General features: G+C 40.6%; 1 protein-coding gene across 1 annotated transcript in view; it reads left to right on the plus strand.

Moving 5' to 3' along the window:
- Positions 1-8113: 8113 nt before the first annotated feature.
- The window catches only part of SLC6A9 (solute carrier family 6 member 9), a 59867-nt gene continuing 43638 nt past the window's right edge, over positions 8114-24342 (plus strand). The window contains exons 1-2 of the mRNA XM_032218778.1: positions 8114-8380; positions 18499-18649. Of these exons, the coding sequence (XP_032074669.1) occupies positions 18620-18649 (30 nt within the window). The 5' untranslated portion in view covers positions 8114-8380; positions 18499-18619. The remainder of the gene's footprint in view (positions 8381-18498; positions 18650-24342) is intronic.

Below are 24342 nucleotides of genomic sequence, written 5' to 3' on the forward strand. Positions count from 1 at the left end.
GAGTGATTTATTACTAAATTAAACAGCAATTGCTGTATAATTGACCAGCATAGATTTATTAATTGTCTGAAGAAGATTAAAACTTGGAATGGCTTCTAAGCAAAACCCTATCCAAAAGGTTCCCCCTCTGTTTCAAAAAGTGCGGGCAATTCCCCCGCCCCGGCGTGAAACTACAGTCATTATTTCCTCCCCCCATAGGGGAGCCGTTAACTAAAGAAACTTTTCAGAAAGAACTGGCTGAAGTCTTTAAAAATCATATAGTTACGATGGAAACAAAAATTAAGGAGGAGATATCCGTTGCTCATAAAGAACTGTCTGATAAACTTGTGACCCGGGTTCAGAAGATCAGGGATGACATGTTAGGGGTTTTTAATTCGTTTTCAGAATATGTCTCCAGAATTGAAAGCAGATTAGAAGATCTTAGTGATTCTAATATTAATTTGGTATCGAAAATGGACTTGGTTCAACAAAAAGTCGGAGATGCTGAAAAGAAATTATTATGTTACAGTATAGACAAATGGAACTTGCATTAAGAATAAGAGGTTTACGTGAAAATAACCAGGAAAATCTGAAACAGATTCTCTCAGAAGCCTTCGATAGTCTGATGGGAAGGCCAGGGGGGAATTTTGATTGGCAAATTGAAAAGGTCTATCATGTTAACTCCTGGCTTGCTAGACAGAAGCAACTTCCAAGGGACATTGTGATTTACTTTACCACAGAGACATGAGGATATGATATTGCAAGAGTCTTATAAAACCAAGCTTCAAATTGGGGGTCAGGAAGTGACTGTTTTGAAAGAGGATACCACCTCCAATGCTAAGATCTAGGAAAGACTACGCTTTTTAGTCAAAGAGCTTAAAAATCATCAGCTGCAGTCAGATGGGATGCACCAGTTTGGGCTAGCACTCATTTATCAAGGGCAAAGATACCGTCTTAATTCAGTATGGAAGGCCCGAGACTTTTACCATAATATCTTGAAGGCTGGACACCCTGCCCCACCTGGTCCTAGAGAAAGAGAACAAGAAGGACAAGATAGACCGCAAACTACACAACTATCAACAAGGATGGATCATCTTTCTCTCTCAAGGTACAAGGAGCCAAGGAACAAAGACAAACCCATGTGATTACCAGACGAATGGACCAACAATTAAAAAAGCAACAAGCACAACAAACACCTGTTACCGGTCAAGATGCTACAGGTACCATCTTAGAAACAGTGGGAGGAGCCAGACCAAAGGTTAAATTCCAGGATGTTCAGATTGCTCTAAAAAAGCTTCAGGGAGCCAAAGATGACAACTAAGTTCCTAACATGGAACGTCAATGGATTAAACTCCCCACAGAAAAGAAAGAAAATAAATCACTATCTTAAAAACAGTTCAAGAATGATATAATTTGTTTGCAAGAAACTCACATTAGATCAAATGATCAAAAATATTGATTAATACAAGACTTGGACAATTTTATAGCTTCTGCTTCAGAGACGAAAAATGGTATAGTTATCTACTTAAGGAAGGATATGAAAGCTGAACTAATCGAAGCAGATCCCCAAGGAAGATATATCACAATAGATTTGGCATTAAAAGGGAAAAGGACGTTGCTACTGGGATTATATGCTCCCAATCAACAACAAAATGGATTTTATAGAAAGCTTCATGCCAAATTAGTACAGTGGGATTATAGGTCCTGCATACTATTGGGTGACTGGAACGGTGTTATGGACACTAAGAAAGATAAGAAGGCTTCTCGCCCAAATACCCAAATGCGAGCAATATCACTACTTAATGTAGATTATAAAATCTTTACTAAAATACTAGCAAATAGGTTATTTAACAATTGATTCATAATGATCAAACAGGTTTTATTCAAGGGAGACAAATGAGAAGTAATGTGAGATTAATTGTTAATGCACTAGTATATTTGGGAAAGAATAACCAAATTCCTGCTGCGCTCATATTTTTGGACGCTGAGAAAGCCTTTGATCAAGTTAACTGGCAATTCCTGTTGAAAACACTGCAAAAAATGCAAATAGGAGAACATTTTTTACAATCAAACAAAGCAATATATCAACAGCAAACAGCTCAAATTATAGTTAATGGAAGTTTAACAGATTCTTTTCAAATTGAAAAAGGTACAAGACAGGGTTGTCCCTTGTCCTCATTATTGTTTATCATAACTTTGGAAATATTGTTGAATAAAATATGGGGCTTGGAGGGCTTACAGGGAATTAAGATTAGGCAGCAAGAATATAGAGTACGTGCTTTTGCGGATGATTTGGTTATAATATTAACCCAACCGCAGGAATCTAGTAAGATCTTAATGAATATGATTAATCAATATGGTCAAGTGTCAGGATTTAAAATAAATGTAGGGAAAACAAAAATATTAGCTACAAATATGAATACTAAACAAAAGGAAGAACTAGAAGGAATGATAGGATGTGAAATAGTTAAAAAGGTCAAATATTTAGGAGTTCATATTTCAACCTCAAACGGGAAGTTATATAAGTATAATTATGTACCACTTTGGCATAGTATACAGACAGAGATGAAAAAATGGGAGAAGTTACAGTTATCTTTGCTGGGAAGAATAGCAGCAGTGAAAATGAATATTTACCTAAATTTTTATTCTTTTCCAAATGCTACCAATACTTAAAAAAGATGTGAACCTGTTAGAATGGCAGAAGGGTATTAATAAATTTGTATGGGCAGGGAAAAAGCCGAGAGTAAAACTAAAAATAATGCAAGATGCACGTGAGAGGGGAGGTTTGAAATTACCCAATTTAAAACTATACTATGACGCAGTAGCTTTATTTGTAATTAGTGATTGGATTAATTTAACAGATGATAGAATATTTAATATTGAGGGACATGATCTGGTATATGGTTGGCATGCTTATCTGCTATATAACAAAAAAGTGGACAAGAATTTTAAATGTCATATTTTAAGAAATGCCCTACTGCGGGTCTGGAAAAAATATCAATACAAATTAAATGATAAGATACCCATGTGGGCAATTCCTAGACATGCAATAGAAAATATGAACATAGTACAAAAACAGGATATAATTACAGGTAAGGTAATCCAAACATGGTTCCAGTATGGACAGCTACAGGCTAGGTAGAAAACAGATCAAAAAATTGGTTTCATGCTAGTCGAGGATAATTTACTTAAACAAATAAGAGATCAAAGCTTAATGCATATAAAGAGACTATATAATGTATTAATACAGATGGACTCCGAAACAGAATTAGTTAAAGACTGTATGATAAAGTGGGATCAAAATATTGAAGAACCAATAATGTTGGATACATGGGAAAGGATTTGGGTAAGAAATGTAAAATTTACACAAGCCCAAAACTTGAGAGAAAATTTTTACAAGATGTTTTATAGATGGCATTTAGATCCTAAAAAGTTGGCTTCTATGTATCCAAACTTACAAACCAAATGCTGGAGATGTGATTCTCTTGACACCACATATTTTCATATATGGTGGACTTGCAAAAAGGTTAAGGCATTTTGATAAAAATATGGTGGATTATGCAAAATGTTCTTTAAAAAAGGATAAAGTTTACCCCTCAGTTATTTTTGTTAGGTATAATTACTGATTGTACAGCTGTAGAGGTTAATTTGATTTTGCACTTAATAACTGCAGCTAGATTGTTGGTGGCGCAATACTGGAAGAAGGAAGATTTGCCTACTATTCAAGAATGGACATTGAAAGTCACAAATTTAGCCGAGATGGCTAAAATATCTGCATATCTTAAGGACTACTCAAACGAGAGATATAAACAAGACTGGAAAAAATGGATCAATTTTACTCAAAATAAATATGGGACTAAGAAATTCCAGATAGCTTATGATTAAGATCAGGAATGATATAAATTGTTTAAAGTTAGCCTAGCAAGGAGGAGCTAAGTTCAATTTAAAGATGTTATCTATTTTCTATTCTTTTTTCAAATATATTTTAGACTGTTTTTGTTAAAGATTTATACCGTGTATGGGTTCTGGGAAGTCAGGGGAGGGAAGGTTGGGGGGGTGGGGAAGAGGGTGGGAGGGAGGGAAGTATATTAGGTTTGACGAGGCGTGTTAGATTTTAAAGTAAGATGATTGCATATGTATACTGTCTTCTCTTATTTTTTCTTTAAAACTAAGATACATTAAGTATATTGATATGGAAGCATAAATACCATCAACATAGAATGGAGTTTGCTCAGAAGCTGAAATACACCAAGTGAATGGGAGGAAGAGTGGGAAGCAGAGGAGAGAAGAAAGATAGGAAGAGAGGGATAGGAGAGAGGGTAAGGGGGGAAGATGAGGAGAATAAGGAGGAGTGGAAAGAGGAGAGAGGAGAAGGAGAAAGGAAGGGGAAGTAGAGTAGAAAAGGATGATGGAGGGGAAGAAAGGAGGTAAGGAGGGGGAGGAGAGAGGCAGAAGAAAGTGGTGTATGGAGAGCATAAGAGCTAATAATTGGTTTTTATCTTTCCAGGAGTTGATGTCAAGAGGAACTGATGTAATTATTACTTAATACAATATGATATTGGTTATGTAGTAGTATACATGTGACTATATGTTATGAAAATGGAAAATAAAAAGTAAAAACACGGTGGAATGAGGTGGAGGGGAGAATTTACCATATACATCAATAAGACTCTCATCTTCTCTGCAGTTAAAAGTCCACACATGGTGAAAAAAAATATCCCCCTCCCTTTCTAAAGTTAGCTGTTAGCTGTGTCCTTCCCCTGTTTATTGACTGTGATCTTATGTAATTAAACATAAAGCTCTGAAAGGTGGGTTCTGTGTAGCATCATGAATTTTTCCACTTATCTATACTTTGCCTGGAGGAAAAAAACTGACACTTCTTAGTTTGATTCCTAAGAAATTGTGAAATTCCACTGTCCCTCTCTTTTTCTCTGGCAAGCAATCACTGTGTAGAACTCACAATTTTAATGTTAACATTTTTTTAAATCCAGATGATGATCACTAAAGAACTGTAATATTTAGCAATAGCACTATAGCAATAGTTCTTAGACTTATATTCTGCTTCACAGTGGCTGTACAGCCCTCTCTAAGCAGTTTACAGAATCAGGATATTGCCATCAACAATCTGGGTCCTCTTTTATTTTATTCACTCATTTCATATAAATATTGATGCTGCTATTGTGTTCAAAGCATCTGGTTAAATAGTTCTGTGAGATAACGATCTGATCTTTGTCATTCATACAGAGAGTCATTAGTAGCCCCATTAGGTTCTCTTGGAGCAGCAAAAGCTCCATCATTGGCCACATTTTTATAAGTCTAGGTTTTAGAGCTGGATCCTTCCAAGAGGATTGGTGAGTATCTGGTAGAGAACAGTGTTATCAGTAGGACTGAAGAAGTAATAGAGCGTAACTAAAATGTATAAATCTAAAATAATAAGCATAAATGCAGGACAATTTATTATGTAATAGCTATAAATAAATTTTTATTTGCTTCCATTTATCCAGTTCTTTCCTACTGCAGGAAGATTTATAGTCAAAACAATTGATTCTCCAACACACATGCATGGACCAACACAATTCTTTCACTTTCAGTAACTGACATTTTGAAGAAGAAAAAAACACAAGATTTGTAAGCAAGCCATTGTTACAAGTTTCAGCAAGTACAAAAAAGAAAAAGTGAATGGTAACTATTTGCTCACAAATCATCAATTCACAGGAGTTACTCTCATTTCTTTGAAGAAGGGCATTGAAGGGCATGTTAAGTAGTGGTAGCAGTGCTGCTATTTGGATGACACAAATACTGTTCTCAAATTAAATCCATAAGGCTGGATTTGCCTATATAGAACAGGACAATCGTTTCAGTCAGCAATGCTGGGGGAGAGGGGATCAGTGGCTATTTCCTGAATGTTCCTACAGTAAATAAGATGGAATTTAACTGGACCAAATACAAAGTTCTGCATTTGGATACGAAGCATGTAAGAGAGTAATTGAAGATGGGAGTAGTATATGTGAAAAGGATCTTGGTGCCTGTGAACCACAAGTTGTACATGTCAGCAACGTGAAACAGCCGCAAAAAAGCCAAATGCTATCTTAGGGTAGGATATGAAGTGTTTTTCCTTCTCTTCCAAAAGACCTCTTGTGTTTGGAGATGAGAGAAGAGGGAGGGACCATGTGCTTCTAGCTGAGTCAAATGTTATGTTGCAAAGAAACTAGAGTCACTGTCAACAATATGAAAAAAAAAGGAGTGCCTTCAGCCAGCTTGGGTTTTTACAGTGTATTTTCCAGTATGATTGCATCAGCCACCTCCCTGCAGCAAATGCCTGCAAAGCTAATGCACACTCCCACTACATAAACCACTTAAGTAAATGGTCTTTGGATACACTGGAATTGGTTGCATTCTTCACTGCCATTTAAGAAGCCCGAAAGAGTTCAGTACCACACCGGGGATTGTTGTTTGCATTTACCAGAAGAAGTCAAGCCTGCCTGCTGCTTTGCCTGTCTCTCAATACACCTTCCCTCACACACAGCATAAATGAACCTCCTGCCTTAGAGCAAATATTACTACTAGCCTTCTAGACAAACTAGGCTACTTGTTACATCCTGTCCAAGATCCAACTGAGTGACTGCAGGAATGTGGGCACTGAGAGAAACCAAGCCATGACTGAATCGTTGCTATTTACCAAAATTATGGCTTCTTCTGCTATGGAGTCTTATCCCCCCCTCCCCCAAAGCCCCCATGCCTGAAAGGATGCCAGCAGGGGGCGGCAGGGCACAAAATCTCAGGGGTTCCCAGGCAGAGTTTGGGAAAGCGATGCCACGTAGAAGTTCAAGATCTGCCCCCGCCTTCCCCAATCACTGCCACAGGCTGAGGTAGAAGAATGCAGAGGGATGTTTGTATTTTAAAGCAGCCTTCCACAGTACGGTACCCGCTACATGCCTTCCGCATTCGTTTCCGTAGTTGAGGATTATGGGGGTTGTAGTCCAAGGTATTCACCCGGATGGAGGAGATTATGCTACAGGCGGAGGCGGAGTATGCGTCCGCGCTAGTGTGTGGCTGCGGCGTGGAGTGAAGGAAAGAAGGCAACATTTGTCAGGGGTGGAGAAACAAGGCTTTGAACTGCCCACCCCCTTCTTTATATGACACACGCCGAGCCAGTCAGATGCTTCGCGCTTGGACTTGCAGGAGGTCCCCCGTCCCCCGATAGCAGAGACAAGATCGAGCCACGCTGGGCACGCTTATATACCAAGGCGCTGCGGGCAGTGCCTAGCGATCCACAGGCTGATCTTTAGGTAGGAGGAAGATGCCATAGAAAACAACGATCTGTTTGCTAACCTTTTACGGAGTTAAGCTTTCCTTGCAGGGTGGGGGAAGCCTCTTGGATCCGTTGCAAGACTGGAGGAGGTTAAGGATGAGCACCGTGAGAGCTAAAAAAACCTCCGCTTCTGGGTGTGTTTGTATTGTACGTAGGTGTTATTAGTTTTTCTCCCCGGTGTGACTGTCCATGGTACTGTTTGAAGGTGAGATAAGCGGTGCATGCTTGCCTTTCCCCACCACCCTCCTGTTTCCCTAACCCGCCTTCCGATGTTTGGGCAACGAGCTGTCAGTTCTTCGCGTTCTCACGTTTCCAGGCTCGGGCATCCAGACGTTGAAAAGATCGGCACGTTTTTTTTGTCGCGATCGAATGTGTTGCTGGTATTATGCGCGCGCACGCAGACGGAGCCAGACGCCCCCTAAGCACGCGCCGAACAGTGGGGTGGGGTGGGGTGCTTTCCTTCGACCCGGATCGGTCCTTCGTAAATCCTCCCAGCCACCCACCCACCCCCACATGTGACGGGCGCTTGCCCCTTGTTTTCCGAAGCTATTGGCCGAGCATGCCGGGCAGGTATCTTAGGGTTTCTTCCTTGCCGCGTGGACTTGCAGAGCCCAGCGGGGAAGAACTAACGTTAAGCCCTTCCCCGAAGTCTTGCTCGGCACCGCAAATCCAGACTCGGCGCCGCAGCCCCTCCCCGGAGCTCCGCGGCGTGGCTAGGCTAAGAAGCAAGGACGTTCCAATCAGCAAGGGGGGCGGGAAGGCTGGACCGAGCCGACGACGCGGGGAAGGCGGGACCTCTCTGCTACCGCCGCCCCCCTTCCCTCTTCGAAGCCGCGACCAAAACTTTCACTAAAGTCGGCGGCGCTCGACCCCCACAGAGCAGAGAGCGGGAATCGAAAGTGGGCTTGACACGCGTGCGGCCGCTTCGCCCCACCCCCAGGCGTGGAGGGCTTGGGAAAAGGGAGTAGCGAGAGCTGCCGGCAGCAAGATCTGATGCAACTTTGTCGCTGAACGGGGCGGGCGGGGGAAGCCACCTTGACAACGCGCCTGGAGAGAACCCGCGCGAGGCACCAGAGCAGCATGGCCAGGGTAAGCGGCGGCAGCGGAGGCTGCGGGGACTCGAATCAGGGGTCCCCCGAGGCTGTCTGGGGAACCTGTCTGGCCTTGCCAGATTAAAAATAAAAAAAAAAAGCGGCGGCGTGGATCGTGCGCTGGGGTGTGAGAGTGGCGTCCGGCATCTTGCGCCTTAGCGGGAGAGGAAAACGTGCCGCTAGAAAACCTGAGGCGAAGCGTAAGAGCTGCCAGCGCCTCCTTCGGCCTCCAGCGCTGTGCATTTGCCGCTGTCATTGGCGCTACGGTGCCAGGCGGAATGCCTTTCAGTCTGGGGAAGGATGGCTGCGGTCGGAGCCTTTCGACGCCGGGGGGGGGGGAATTGTTTAGGGGCGTGGTCACTCGCCACCCGGGTGTGGTCTTTACTGTATGATATGGAGGGTGGGGTCCTCGGCTGCGTCTTGTCCTGCGGTCAGAGCTTTGGGGGGGGGGGGTTCGTGGCTGTAATTTTCCACCTCACCATGTGTGGGTGGACGTGGAACCGCTCCCACGTGGCAGCTGATGTAACCCCCGCTTTCCATCCATCGTGCTTGTAATGTTGGGCATCCTCTGCTGTCAGGTGTTCAGAATCAATTTTTATCCCCTTTGGGATATTTCTCAAACCGTTGGCTAGTGAAAACCTCACCACTGGACCACGCTGTAGTCTAAAGTATGGAATTTAGCTGAAGGGTTGACTTGGCAAAATAAGGACTGACTGTTGTCAGTGGTCCCTTCCCCCCCCTCATAGGGCACTGGGTGTGTATATGTATATGTATATACATATACAGCACAAATACAACATATGTGTGTGTGTATTATATATATATATATATATATATATATATATATATATATATATATATATATATATAATATTAATATATTATATTTATATAATATAATATATATTTATATTTATGTATTTGGATTCCATCCCTCCTGCTTATGGAAGAGAGGTAATTCCTTTTAGCAAGATCTTCTCAGTCTAAGCAGGTGATACATAGTGTTTATGGATCACCTGTTTAAATTGAGAAGATCTTGCTAAAGGGAATTGCCTCTCTTCCATAAGCGGGAAGGATGGGACCCAAGCATAAATCTCCAGGAAACAAACTGCATAGTTTAAGAGCAACCTTAAAATATTTGGAAGATAGTTTGTCAGAAACTGAGTACTATACAAGTTTCTTTACTATTCCATTTCCTTTTCTATCTCTCTTTAACCAAATGCATAAACATTCCTATTTTCTAGTTGATCAGTTGCCAAAGGCAAAAAAAAGTTCAGCCAACATTCATTTTCCAATAAATAGTAACTCACGCTATCTTGATAAAGATAATCTACCAAAACACACACTGGGAACTGAAGGAGTAGCAATGTAAGAATAAAAGGTAGCCATTCAAAAGTGTGTTTTCAGCATAACAATATAATTACTTCACTTTTATTTGCTATTCAGTTAAATTGCTGTTTTATTAAAGCATATTGTACCAAACTGTTTAGCCTATTATAGATCCCTTAACTTAATAAATGGAACAACTTCCCGATTACAGGAAGTTATTCACATAATAAAATGGGGGTGGGGAGAACGTAAAATACAGAAGTTTAAATATTAAAGATTTTGCCATGAGCATTCTTGAGAAGCATAAATGTCACTTCCAATCCAGATTCAGAAACTGGGATAGATTCATTTAAAAAATGAACAGAAATTTCGAAATTACAGCGTAATTTTATATTATATTTTAGAATAAAAACAGATCTGTGTTACTAAAAGAGGAAAATCTTTCCATTGCAGCATAAGCTTTGTGGGTTAAGATCTTTTTCTGAAGGACATGAAATGATAATTTAAATTGGAGATGGAAACTTTTTATTGTTGGGGTTGAACATTTATACTTTGCAAATATAAGAACATAAACCACCAGATTTTAGTGCAATCTTCTTGCAGAATCTATCCATCCTTGTAGACACTGTCTATCCACCCTTGAGAAGGTGATACTACAGGTTCATTTGTGTGTGTGTGTTTGTGTGTGTGTGTGTGTGTGTGTGTGTCAGTAACCATTGCTCTATTGCCTTCTAACAGTTCCAATATGGGTGCAGTGCTCCCAAGCTTCCGAGGGTCCAGGGCTGGCAATTTAAGATTGGATAGCCTAGTATGAATCCTTTGAAGTGAATCAGTAGCCCTAGGAGATGGCAGCACCTAAATGACCTTGACTGATCTTAAAATTGCTTACTAGGGTCAGGCCTAGTTGACACTTGCATGGGAGTAAGTAGACTTGAGAAATGAAAAAAGACACCACAAAGAGGGGAAAGGCAAACCATTCTGTGCCTTTGATAAGAAAACAAGGACGTGTGCTTATGGGATAATCAGGAATGAAGTTCAACTTGAATAACTCTTCATTTACCTTTGAGTGAATCTGTAACAACTTTAGAGAATTGATCACTGTCAATAGAACATTATGGCTAAGCTGGGGCAACATTTTTCTCATACTATCAGCTAAAATATATTCATATCAGTGTAGGTAATCCTCAACTTACAACCATTTATTTATGACCATTCAAAGTTACAACAGCATTTAAAAAAAGTCACTTATGACTGTTTTCCACACTTACAACTGTTATACCATCCCCGTGGTCACATAATCAAAATTTGGCAACTGGCATGTATTTATGCCAGATAGTTACAATGTCCTGGGGGTCATGTGTCAACTTTTTGTGGCCTTCTGACAAGCAAAGTCAATAGCAAAGCCAGATTCACTTAACCACCATATTACCAACTTGATTAGTACAGTCATTCACTTAACAAATGTGGCAAGAAAGGTTGTAATACGGGACAAAACTCACTTAACAACTGTCTTGCTTAGCAGTGGAAATTTTGGGCTTAAATTTTGTGGTTGCAAGTTGCGAACTACCTGAATTGAACAGCCTCCATTCCAAAAAAATTATAAATATTCAAAGATGGATTAATTGGTTTTCTTTAAAAACTTCTGTTTCCCTGTATCTGTGATATTTAGCTAGCAAAATCTATTTAGTTGACCATGACTTATTTGTCAGGAAAGCTCCATATATCAGGCCATTATTATTAGTGCCCGTCACTGGAGGATTTTAAGAGGAGACTGGACAGCCCCTTGTCTGAAATGGTATAGAGCTGTGATGGCGAACCTATTGCATGCGTGCCACAGGTAGCGTAAAGCCCTCTCTGCGGGCATGTGAGCTGTCCCCCTAGCTCAGTTCCACCGTGCATGCGCTCATGCCTCCCACCAGCCATCTGATTTTTAGGTCTCTGCTGCGCATGGGCATGGGGCGGGATGCATGCGCAGGGGCAGGGGGGTTGGCACACATGCATGGGGGTGGGGAGCGGCGTTTTTTGGCACACGATGACAAAAAGGTTAGCCATCGTTGGTATAGAGTCTCTTGCTTGAGCAGGGGGGTTGGACTAGAAAACTACCAAGGTCCCTTCAAACTCTTGTTATTCTATGTTCTATGAGTGGGAAATGCACCCTGCTCTATCAAATGCATACTCCACTAATGACTTCTTTTCTGTCTCTCTTTCATCCTGAGACATCCTTTCATCTCTGGCAAAGCTTTCCCATACCCTTTTGTGAGATGTCCCTGCTATTTGCAGAATTCTTACTGCACTTCCTTGTTTTTGGCATGGCAGAGTAGAAAACTTTTCTGCATCCCAATGCAGTAGGAGTTTGTTGGCAGGACAAGGACTGCTCAGGATGAAAAGAAAAACATCATTCCAGTCCCTGTCCAGAGTGGGGGCATCTTAATTGTATCTAGAGATGGGGTCAGACCCCATATCACATAATACTTCCTGTGTCACCTTTTCATGCCTCTTTGTGTAGAGTACGATTTTTCTTGTTTGGACCTTGACAACAGTAGGGAATATCTTTCACATACTTCCTTAAATTCAGGACACTGAAGCAGAAAGAGCCTCTGTTTCATTATCCCCTCACTGTCCCTTTGGTTGCACAATTTCTTCTTTAGCCTGAGAGGTTCTTGTTGTGCTTGTTGCATTTCCACCTTGATTTAACTACAAAAGAGAATGTTTACAATATCTTCCAATGAAGCAAAATAAACATTTCTTCTCAACATTGCTCAGAGCTAGACCTTAACCTGCTGAGAGACAGTAAGGTAAAAATTGGTTTACTGATCTGACTTTGAAGTCCTTTCTGATACTGAGAGCAGAGAGTAGCAATAGCTAAGAGCCTTTTCATTCATTAGCCTTGTGATAATAGCATGATTTTTTTTTAATCATAAGGGGGTAATCAACATTTCAGTATCAAATACCTGGAGTTATGAGCTCACTGCACATTTAAATTGGAGAACAGCACTAATATTGCCAAAACAATAATTGCTGTCATTGTTGTTCTTGTTTGATAGGTTTATATCCTCCCTTACCTCCAGGAGTTCAAGGTGGGGTAACGAGCACATCTAATTTTCCTCCACAGCAACCCTGGGAGAGAAAATCGCCCAGAATTCAGAAGTCACCCAGTGAATTTCAGTGGTTGAACCTAGACATGAATTTAAGTCTCCTCGATCCCCATCCAAGACCTTAATCTCTAAAACACACTAGACACTTATTATAAGAATTTTTTTTTTTAAGGAAGAATTGGACTCAGAGGGATCATACGTGCACTGTAAGTTGCATTGTAAGACCTGAATAACCAGTTAGGGACAGATCATTATGGAGAAGATCTATAAATATACTCTAATAAAAATTGATATTTACTTGATGATACATAACAGTTTCTAAAGGACATCAAATCTGATTTTTATCTGTTGCTTTTGCATCATTTCCTCTTGTTGATGAAAATTTTCAGTCATCCAGGTAGAGTTGTCTGTGAGTCATGGCAACTGGACTTTTTCTTGTTGGTTTGAAACAATGATAAGCAACAAAATATTTCAAATCAACAAGAAAGAAGCTCATGTCAGGCCTGCAGCTAGTTCCTTTAGGGATCTTTGGCCTGCCACACTAATATTCTATTCTACTATGCTGTTTCATTAGTGGGGGATTGGGAGGTTAAAGCAGTCGTGGACACCGGCTGCACCTGATGCTTAATCAGCATGTCTGATTTAATTTTGGATGTTATTTGGAACCCTGACATCCCAATTGCTATAACTCAACTTCCAGACCATTTTTGTTTTGGTGGCTCTAGTGAGCCATGAGGAGAGCTTTCATGGGACACTACACTGTTTCCCCATGAGCTTGAGAAAATCTGCCACTTCCCCCCCTTTCAGGCTTCTCGGATTTTGCAAAACACAAGTTTATATTAAAGTATTTATCTCTTTTTGCATTCCATCTCTCTCTTTTGAGAGTGGCAGCAAGAATAGCTTTCTCTGGCTGCTCAGTTTTTTGCCTAGTTCTACTATTTATTACTAAATTTATATGCCACCCACCTATCCAAAACAACTCTCAGTGGTTTACAATACAATAAAAACTCACATACACAAACATTAAACTTACAAGAATTAATTGAAACTAGGCACCAAATTATAGGGACACGGTGGCTTAGTGGCTAAGGCGCTGAGCTTGTCAATCAAAAGGTTGGCAGTTCAACAGTTCAAATCCCTAGTACCGCATAATGGAGTGAGCTCTTGTTACTTATCCCAACTTCCACCAACCTAGCTGTTCAAAAGCATGTAAAAATACAAGTAGAAAAATAGGGACCACTTTGGTGGGAAAGTAACAGCACTCCATGTGCCTTTGGCATTTAGTCATGAAGATGTCTTCGGGCAGCACTGACTCTTCAGCTTAGAAACGGAGAGGAGCAGCGTCCCTAGAGTCAGAAATGACTAGCACGCATGTGCAGGGGAACCTTTACCTTTTACCCTTTAGGCACCAAATATATGAGCAGTGTGATCTTCTCTCCACCAGCCACCTCCAGCAAAAGGTGCCCCAATTGGCAGAGCTCTTTCCAGAAGTCCAAGAGGATAGAGGCAGATCTCAATTCCAGGTGAATGATATTCCAAAGGATGGCCACAGCAGAAAAGGTTCTTCTAGACCCCACCAGGGAGAATTCCTTGACCACAGGGTCCACAGTATGCCCACTCTGCTGGAGCAAGTAAGGCAGGTCAATCTTACAGAGGGAAACAGTTCCAGTTTATTATCTGCATTCACAGACACTGCTATATTGTTCTCTTATGCCACAGCCATTTCTAGTGGGATCTGTTGCTGCATCTCTCTTTACCTCTTCAGTTATCAGTTTCTCATGTTTTCTTCAGACATGTGCCAACAATTTTGCCATTTTTGTTTCATGTGCTCCCTGTCTGGTCTCAGCAGGTTAGTAGTGAAGTAACAATTGGCACTGTTTAATTTATGCCCCACCTTTTTGCTCAAAGTAGCTTACGACTATTACAAATAGAAAGTACAAAATGTAAGAATACTGTTTTATGTTTAAATCAAAACAACATTTAAAATAAGTATAATTGAAGCTAAAGTTCTGTGCCACTAATAATTACAGGCTTGATGAAACTAATGTCCTAAATTCTGGGCTCCAAATGCATCATTATGGGAAGTGCATGGGGGCCATACCAGAGAAGACCCTTTCTGGTGCACTAGACAGATGGAACATCTGGAAGTAGGAGGAAGGGACAATCCATTGGAGCTGGCTTGCAGCAGCCCATTTTTACATTTTCAGGAATATTGCAAGCCATCTGAAGCATGCCACCTTGTGTCCCGATCAACTGTTTGGCGGCTCACAGCACCACAGCTGCATTGGAGCCGGCAGGACCAAATACCGGTATTTTACATTTATCAGCACACCACTGGGGGAATCTTCCAGAAGCTTCCACAGCTGATTTAAGCTTCTTGGCAGGTTCAGAGTGAGAGAGACAATCCGGCAAATGGTTGAATGGTAAGCTGTTTAGGGCTTTAAAGGTCAGCATAAGCACCTTAACCTGTGCCGAATAGGCAACTGGTGATCATTTCAGATTTTCAGTCTAGTAACATGTGATTTCTGCACCCTGTACTAGCAGCCTGGCTGTTGCATTTTGCACCAATTTGCAGACAGTTTTTAAAGACAGTCTCATAGTTTAATAATGTTTTCATATATGAACAGTCCACGCCTAATAGTTAATGGTGTGACTATGCAATCAGGAGGATTCGGAGGAACTTTTGGGTCACCATTTAGAGGAATGAGCAGGAATGTCTAAATACTGCAGGACAAGTTTAGCACTATACTTTACTATTTAAAAGCATACCTGATTGTCTTAAGCTATGAAGTTTAACTAATTAATTATCCCAGATGTTAAGTAATCCCTAAATTCAATGCAGTTTTGGAATGAATTAGGAGGTAATTGAATCTCACTATTGCCTATTGAAAAGATTTTTGTAAGCCATCGGCAACATGCAGTTACAAATATTTAAACAGTATTATTAGCATGTATTAAATTGGGAGATGCTGTGTGTGTGTCTGTCCAATTGTTGAACCAGGCTGGGAACAGATGTCCTGAAAATAAATCTATGTGATGACAAAGAGTTGATAGTGACATGGTGACGTTATATAAGATATTAAGTAAAATAATCTGGAAAAGGAGGGAATCAAAGGAGTGTACTACTTTTGCACCCCCGCACACACTCAACTTTTTCCACTAATCTAAACACTATTTAAACTACTTAAGAGACTTGCTTCAAAGTGTCTATCAAAATCTGTTGTGCTCTAAAGATGTGAAAAAGGGCTAGAAATTTCATTGATTTTTTCCTCCATAAGAAACCTAGATGACAAGATGTTTACTGAGGGACAATGAAATTCCCAGAGCCTGTAGCTTCTTCAAATTTAGCTATTTCCTCAAATTAAAATAAATTTCTATCCCTTTTGATTTTTACTATAGTTCTTTTCTACTGGACTAATGATTCTGTCATATTATGATTGGCACCTCTGTGTTTGACTCAGTGGTGGGTTTCAAAAAAATTTAGAACCTCTTCTGTGGGTGTAGCCTGCTTTGTGGGAGTGGCTTGCTGGCCAAGTGTCCAGATGGGAGTGGCTTGCCAGCCATGTGATCGAGTGGGAGTGGCTTGGCAGTCAAGTGACTGGGTGGACATGGCCAACTTGTAAAATGTGATGAAACTCACTTAACAACACTCTTGCTTAGCAACTAAAATGTTGCCTCAGAAACTCGCATTTGAAGCACGCAAGCTGTCAAGTTACAAGACCCTTGCACCCCTAACCCTTCAGAAAAAAAACTCCAGGGATGTTCAAACTTGACAGCTTTAAAACTTTAAGGTTTAGATAGGACTCTTAGAGGTGGGCGAGCCAGTCAATCAGTGAGCGGCAGGCAGGACAAGCGTGGTGCGGACGGGCGGGGGGAGGGAGCTGGAACCGGTTCTAAACGGCATGGTAAATTTGTGGAACCTCTTCTATAGACGAGGTTAGAATGGGCAGGAACCTGGTTTAACTCCTTTAAATCTGCAATTCCATAAAAAACTAAATCACACTCTTTGCATAATTATATTGGGTTGCGTAATAATAAGTAAGCTTGAATCTAATAGCTTCTTTGTTTTTATTTAGTTTTTCGTGTTTAAAGTTTAAAACAGATTTTATTATGTATCTGATCTGCAAATTCTGGTTTTGATACTGGTTTCATTTGGTGTTCAGACCTGAACATAAAGAAATAAAGCAAAGAATAAGAAGACTTTTAATAATATTTCTTATATAAACAAGCAATAGAGGTGGAAGGAAGTATTTAGGCTCATGAGTTCAATTCTCTGTTGAAGTGCAGGAGGAGTCTAAATTAAAGCATCAGAGGATTTCCTAGGCTCTATTTGAATCGTCCATTGAATGAAGGAGAGCTCACAATCTCTCTAGGTAATTGTTCTAACAGGAATTTAGGTAATGTTTGTTGCCAAGAATCAAAATGTTCCTGTGGTACCAAATTAGCTCTCTTGAGGATAAAACAAGACTCATGGGATCTACCAGTTTAACTCAGATGGGCCAGCAGGGCAAAGGAGAAGGAGAAACGAGAAACCTATGGAGGCTTGAATTGCAGCAGGGAAGACAAAACCTCAAAAAGCCACATCTAAAGTGTGATGTACCCTTGCACTGATCCATGGCATTTCTGCATTAATGTCTCTATATGATATAAACATCGCTTTGATCTTCAAGAATATTTGACCCTAAAATTATATGAAGCTGTGAACTTGAATAACCTGAACTGAGTTACTTTCTTCATAGATTTCTTTTCATACAACGGAGAGAAAATGCAAGTTTGAGTCACCAGTTACAGACGTCTGAGTGAGATAGTGGTTTGGGCACTTTACTCAAATTCTTATCTCCTTAGGTTTTGCCATGAAACTCTGTCACCCTTTCTATCCACTCCATTGTGCTGTAGCACTGAAGACATTTTTTTCACGTTCCCAGCTCTTATCATACCCTCCACATTCTTCAGGCTTGCTATGTTTCACAAAGTAGCTTTTCCTGCCTTGAATGGATAGACTTGCATACCTATACAGGTTTCTTGGAATAAATTTTCCTTGAACCAGGGAGAAGGTGGGCTAATTCCTGCCTCCTTTTTATTCCTGGCAGTACCACCTGGACTCTAGTAGGCTTGGCTTGGCACGTGACTAGTGCAATGGTGTGGAAGGCAATTGCTTTCCATCTGTGTCCTGAATGGCAGCTGTGCCCCTGTGCGTGTTCAGTGCCCTGAAGACTTCGTGCTCTGAGCATTAGCTATGCTCTTTTCAGCCATGTGCAATTCGGGGGGACTGTTCCTGCTTCAGTTGGAAGAAATGGACAGAAAAACCCAGAAATAGTGAAGCAAATATAGTGCCTGTTCACCCAAACTCTGTGTTCTTTCCCAGTCCTGCTGACATGACTCATTTTACCATCTTTGGGCATATGCTGAATGTAGATTGTATAACTACAGTATGTGTCAGTGTGTGTGTGCGTGCACGTGCATGCATATGTGTTTATAGTGTATGTTTGTGATATAACCACATATATACACAGTAAAAAGAAATGACCTTTACAAGTTAATCAAACTGGGTTTATTGGTGGTTACTGCAAACGGCCTCGAGAAGCATAATTGGGCATAATTGCTTCTCACTGAAGATTCAGAGGCAATTCATCCTGGTTACTTTTTCCTTTTTAATTGTTTTCTCTAAGTTCTGTCCTTTTCTTCTCCACAGCTTGCTGTCTCCTTGGTCTGATTTGTCCTGCCATATGATTTGAGGTCTCTGCTTATCCTGGAAGTGTAGCCAGCGAGACGGGATAGCAGGCAAGTGGGTGCCCACATCTTGGCCCAGAACCATGGCAGAAAAATGCAGTGAGGGGTTACTGGTGAGTCTGGGGATCCCTTGTGGATTCTGCAATATTGTGCTTGAGGTGTTGGTATTAAAAAAAATAAGAGAGGGTGCTCTTGGAAACTGGGGGAGTCCATAGGATTGGATGGAAGAAGTGTCTCTTTCAGACTTTTGGCTACTGTTTAAAACAGTGGTCACCAAGCAGTGGTCCACGGAGAAAATTTTGGTGGTTTGCAGAAAAATTATTTGCATTTTTATATTCCACTAAATACTATTTATCTTTTTAAAAAATCATATTAGTGGTCCGCAGGATTTAAAATTATGAATTTAGTGGTCCCTGAGGTCCGAAAGGTTGGTGATCCCTGGTTTAAAACATCCAGCCCTTTGTGTTCCTCACCATCCCCACTTGAATGATTTGGGGACTGGCTGTCTATTGCATTGGGCCTGGAGCTGCATGCTATACATGAAGGAGCTCTCTGCTAATCACCATTCCCCACCTTCGGTTACCTCCTCTTATCAGGATAGTCCCAGAACAAGAAGCAGGATGGGTGGGAAGCTTTCTAGGCCTAATCACCAGAATTTAACCTGAGTATGAAGCTGACTAGGGGAAGCAATGAGGTACAAAACCTATATTGAACAAAGATCTAATTTACTCAGGAGACTAACTGCGACAGTATTAGAGTCTATATTAAGTAGTGTATTTTTCGGAGTATAAGACGCACCAGAGTATAAAAGATTTTGAAGAGACAAATTTTAAAAAAGGTTTTTGAACTCTGCAGACCTCCCAAAACCAGCTTGTTTTTTGTAAAAATGGGCCCGTTTTTTGTCAAAAAAAGGGCATGCATAGCCTTTAGGAGGCTTATAGAGTACTCCTGGGGGCTAGGGGCCCAAAAATGAGCAAAAAATGGCCTGGTTTTCATGAAAATGAGCCCATTTTTTGTCAAAAAATGGCATACCTAGCCTTTAGGAGTACTCCTGGGGGATGGGGGGTAAAAATGAGCAAAAAACAGGCCATTTTCTGCTCATTTCTGCCCTCCCCAGCCCCCAGGAGCACTCTGGAAGCCTCATAAATGCTATGCACAGCCATTTTGGTGAAGGGGTGGGGTTTCGGGAAGCCAAAAATGCTGTATTCAGTGTATAAGATACACCCAGATTTTCACCCTCTTTTTTGAGGGTAAAAGGTGCGTCTTATACTCTGAAAAATATGGTAGTTACTTAGCAAGTCAGGCTCGGTGCTGGGATATAGCCGGACTAGATTATGGTCTGTTAAAGAATTCACATTTTTCATGAGACTAGAAAATAGGACCCTTACTTTGCTTCTTTAATGTCCCTTGATTATGATTCCTGTCCCAAATAGTGTAGACAGAAGAATGCAGGAAGTGCCTTCTCCAGGCATTACTTCTTCAGAGGTAATGTTACTTCCTCTGAAGTGCTGTAAAGTCACCAAGCATTGCCCAGGAAACAGTCAGTGTCCAGCAGGTGGGAAAAGTTTGGCTCCAGTATGTTGCTATTTGTTTGTGGTTTGGGTTTCTACATTGACAAAGAATGGGGCTCCCAGGAGACGCCTGAAATAGCTTGCACCTCAGCCAGAGGCACCGTGCCAGTGTCAGTACTGGAACATGTGGGGGAAGGGACTCAGATAGCTACAAGACATATTTATGTATATATAAGCACACACATAATTGCCAACATAAAAAACACAGATTCTATTCTGCAATGTTTCACAAGCATTGTTCATTTCTCTGAACGCATTTTTGTGTATCATTTTATGCTTTATCTTCAAGTTGTCTGAGCAGCATCATATATTATGCAAATATGATTTGCATTCATATTTACTTGCAAGCGATACAGTAATATGCACCACTCGCCCACCCACACCCAGACACTTCTCTGCCCAGTTTTATCAATTCAGAGGGATATGCATAGAAGAACTGGCCCGTATCCTCCCTATTCAGTTTTGATTGCTAGGCAGTAACACTGATCAGCCAGCATTAATCCATTTGAAAAAATAGACATAAGAAAGTGCTTGTCTTTTGCTGGTCTGTGTTGTATTGGCTTGATTCCAGGCTGCAAAGTCTGTGTGTGAAAGCAGTTGGCTGCTTTGAACTGTTCACACTGCTGTTGAAAGTCTTCTAGCAGAGATTTACAAATGTTTGTGTTTATTTACCTCTATTATAATACATTGCATTTCTTCCTGTGTGCATGATGAACATATTTGCCTTCTTCCTTTTATGCTATTTTGTCTGTTATTGTCTAGTGCTCATGAGCTCTTTTGGGGTAGCAGTGTACACCCCGGGACAGAAATGAAGAGGATAGGCTAGAACACCGAACAAGCCCATGTTGCTTAGGCAGCAGCTGCTTTGGGAATGCTGCTGTTAAGGACATAATTGTCACTGTCTGTACTTTCTGCACATTATTTTCCTTGACCGCACTACTTATAGTTCTTTGTCCTAGCCATGTATACATGTTTCCCAAAGTGGCAGCCTAAACGGGCTTCTATATGAGCAGAAGATCTGCATGCTCTTTCTCAAGAAAGGGCTAGTCAGCCAGTTGATTGCCTTATCTGAACATGTTTTGAGCAGGACTCTCCAAATCTGCAGCAGATTTTGCTTGCCTATATAGGCAAGCAACACAACAAGCTTAGAGTCCCTCAGAGTAACACTTACATTATCGGTGATATTCCTTAGATAACCTGCTCCATGTAGTGAGCTGGAAGGCAGCAAGTGAAGGCTTGGCTCTGATTCGCTTCCCATCTCTCTCTACTGTCAGAAGTAGCTGCTTCATTGTATGCCGCAGCAAGGGAAAATGCATCTCAGAATAGCACTTAGCCTGTTGGAAAAAGTGGCTGTGGGCCATGAAAGTTTAGTATAATATTTAAGACAGAGCTGGACAGGCTGTAGTCCATAAGCCACGTGTAGCCATTTTCAGCTTTTGTTACCGTCTCTTTGATGAGTCTGCTTCCTGGAATCACATTACAATACACTGTACATAACACACTTGATGGCGAAGAACCAAACCATAACCATGAGATTTAACAACAAATTTTTAGCAAAAGCAAAAGAAGGTGAAACACTGATGTAACACCTAGATGACAAAAAAGTTAAACCTGAAAATGTGCAGCAGGAACAAAAATCCACTTGAAGACATCACTATATCATAGCTCTGTCTCTCTGCAGTTCTCAACCATTGAAGAAAGTAACAAACAACAAACAAACAAAAATGTAGCCCCTGATTTAAAAAAATGCGACAACGCTGTTTCATTGTTTTAAGCCTATTCTAATCAATTTCTAATTCAGTTTGGGAATCACATACTGTTTTGGGGAAAAGGATATTGAAGAGATCACTAGGAGAGCATTCTTACTTATACAGCCTGCACCTGGCATGAAAACCTTTAATTGGTCCCATACATCATGTGTGAATGGATCACTGGGACAGCCATCAACAGCTTTCTGGGCCACAGGGAAGATGCTAATCCCCTCACTCTGCTGCCTGGGCATTCTTGGAATAGCATCATAAGCCCATCATCCACTAATAACCTAGGGCAAGATAGATTCAGCATCTTATAGCCTATTGCTGTTATGTTGCTGTTTGTGAGATACATAGCCTTATCAATTGGTTTAATAAATAAATTAAATAATTTCCTTAGAAATCCTTCCCTTTAGGGATTGGCCATTATTGTTAATTCCTTTTTTAAAAATAATTTTTTATTAACAAACATGTAAAATACACACACACAAAACCTAGATGTACACCACATTTACACAATACAATACAAACAGGAGCTTCCTGTTCTTTCTAATAGCAATTATCAATCGATACCGCTTACCTTATATTATTTCCCCTTCTATTGTATTTCATTTGGATTTCACCATTCTTAACCCTCTTATTTTACTCATAGCTATTATTTTTTGAGTTTTGTTATATTCCTTCATTGATTCTTGTTTCTTTCCTCTTTCCTATTGTTAATTCCTTATGAGTATCTCTTTCTTTTGAGTATCATTTTTCTTGTAATTTTAAATAAACAAGTCCTAGGAAAATATGTTTCAGTGTGAAAAACCATAGAAAATTTTCTCAACAGAGAAGACTACTGTGTGCTCAGACGTGCGTAAAAGCTTTTTTTATCCCTTTTGATACATTTTCAACTCCTATTGACTTTCTTATGGAATTATTTCATTACAACTCAGTTTGGCCCAGTTGTGACTTGGATTTTGTTCTAAAAGTAAATTTTTTAGTAATCCAAACCCTTTTCAGTAATTCTTCAGTATCTGGATCTTATTAAAACGAATGCTTGACCGAAGGCCCCATTCTAATATTTGAACATGGACAATGCAGTATAAGATAAATATGAAACTGTGAGTGGGTGCAACATTTTGCTTTGATTTCTGCATTTTATTATACGTATTCACACATCAAGAAATTCACTTCCTAATTAAGTGAACTGCAGCATTTAGACCAGCACACGATGCAGCCCCTTTGCTTGACGCTGGTTTTGTCAGGGAGCATAATGGACAAACATCATAGAGATTATTAATAGTCGTGTTGGGAAATGGAGTTAGATACAGAATAACACTCAGCTTTGGGTAACTATTTTAAGCTTATATTGCCTTTTTCAACTAAATGTTCTCTAAAATGTTGTAGGACTGCTGTTGGGAATTCTACAGTCACAGTTCCCATATCATGTATATGGGAAGATCCCAGTTTGGTAAGCTGTTCTGTTGTTTTTTGGGGGAAAGGATGTTCAGTGTCACTCAACAACCCTGGGGATGGGGCTCTTTTTTTGTTAAAGAGCTATAATGATACGGACCGAATATCAGAGGTGGTATTCAGCAGATTCTGACCAGTTCTGGAGAACCGGTAGCGGAAATTTTGAGTAGTTCAGAGAACTGGTAAATACTGCCTCTGACTGCCCCCCCTCCCCAATCTATTCTCTGTCTCCCGAGTCCCAGCTGATGAGGAGGGAATGGGGATTTTGCAGTATCTTTCCACTGTAATGGGGTGGGAATTTTACAGTATGCTTACCCTGTCACCCTCACCAACCCATGCCACACCCACCAAGCCATGCCCACAGAACCGGTAGTAAAATTTTTTGAATCCCACTACTGATGTGGACCCTCTTACATTCACAAGTAAGGAATATGTTGAATGATAGAATATAATAGAATTCTTTATTGGTCATGTGTGATTGGACACAAAAGGATTTTGTCTTTGGTTTGCTCTCAGTGTACATAAAGAAAAATAAAATAGAATACATTCATCAAGAATGCATTAGCCTGTCTAAGAGTAAAAGAGTTTAATTCCAAATAAGTTTTTAGCAACAAAATTTTGATATGCTTTTCAACTTTCCAGTCTGAGCTGCAGCCCTGGTATTCCCTGAAAGTCTCCCATCCTAGTGGTTTTCAGTCCCAACCTTGATTTGCTTCCAAGTCCAGAAAAGGTCAGTCACAAAAGCAAACATGGGAAATAGGAGGAATAGATAAGATGGCAGGCAGAGTGCTGTGATGCGAGCCATACATCTTTTGATGTGCATGTGACGTAGAATAAAGAGATGGGACTTGCATCACAGCCATATGTCTGCTGTCCTGCCTGATTCAACAAACACATGCTTACATACAACCCACAGACACTTTTAGTTTGATGTGGCCATTTGCAAGCCATTGCTAAAGCATGTATTTATTCATAGCTTTTTGTGGGCTTTTGATATTCCCTTTTAATATTTCATGTTGGACTTTC

This window comes from Thamnophis elegans, chromosome 5, assembly GCF_009769535.1.
Source record: "Thamnophis elegans isolate rThaEle1 chromosome 5, rThaEle1.pri, whole genome shotgun sequence".
Classification (NCBI taxonomy): Eukaryota; Metazoa; Chordata; class Lepidosauria; order Squamata; family Colubridae; genus Thamnophis; species Thamnophis elegans.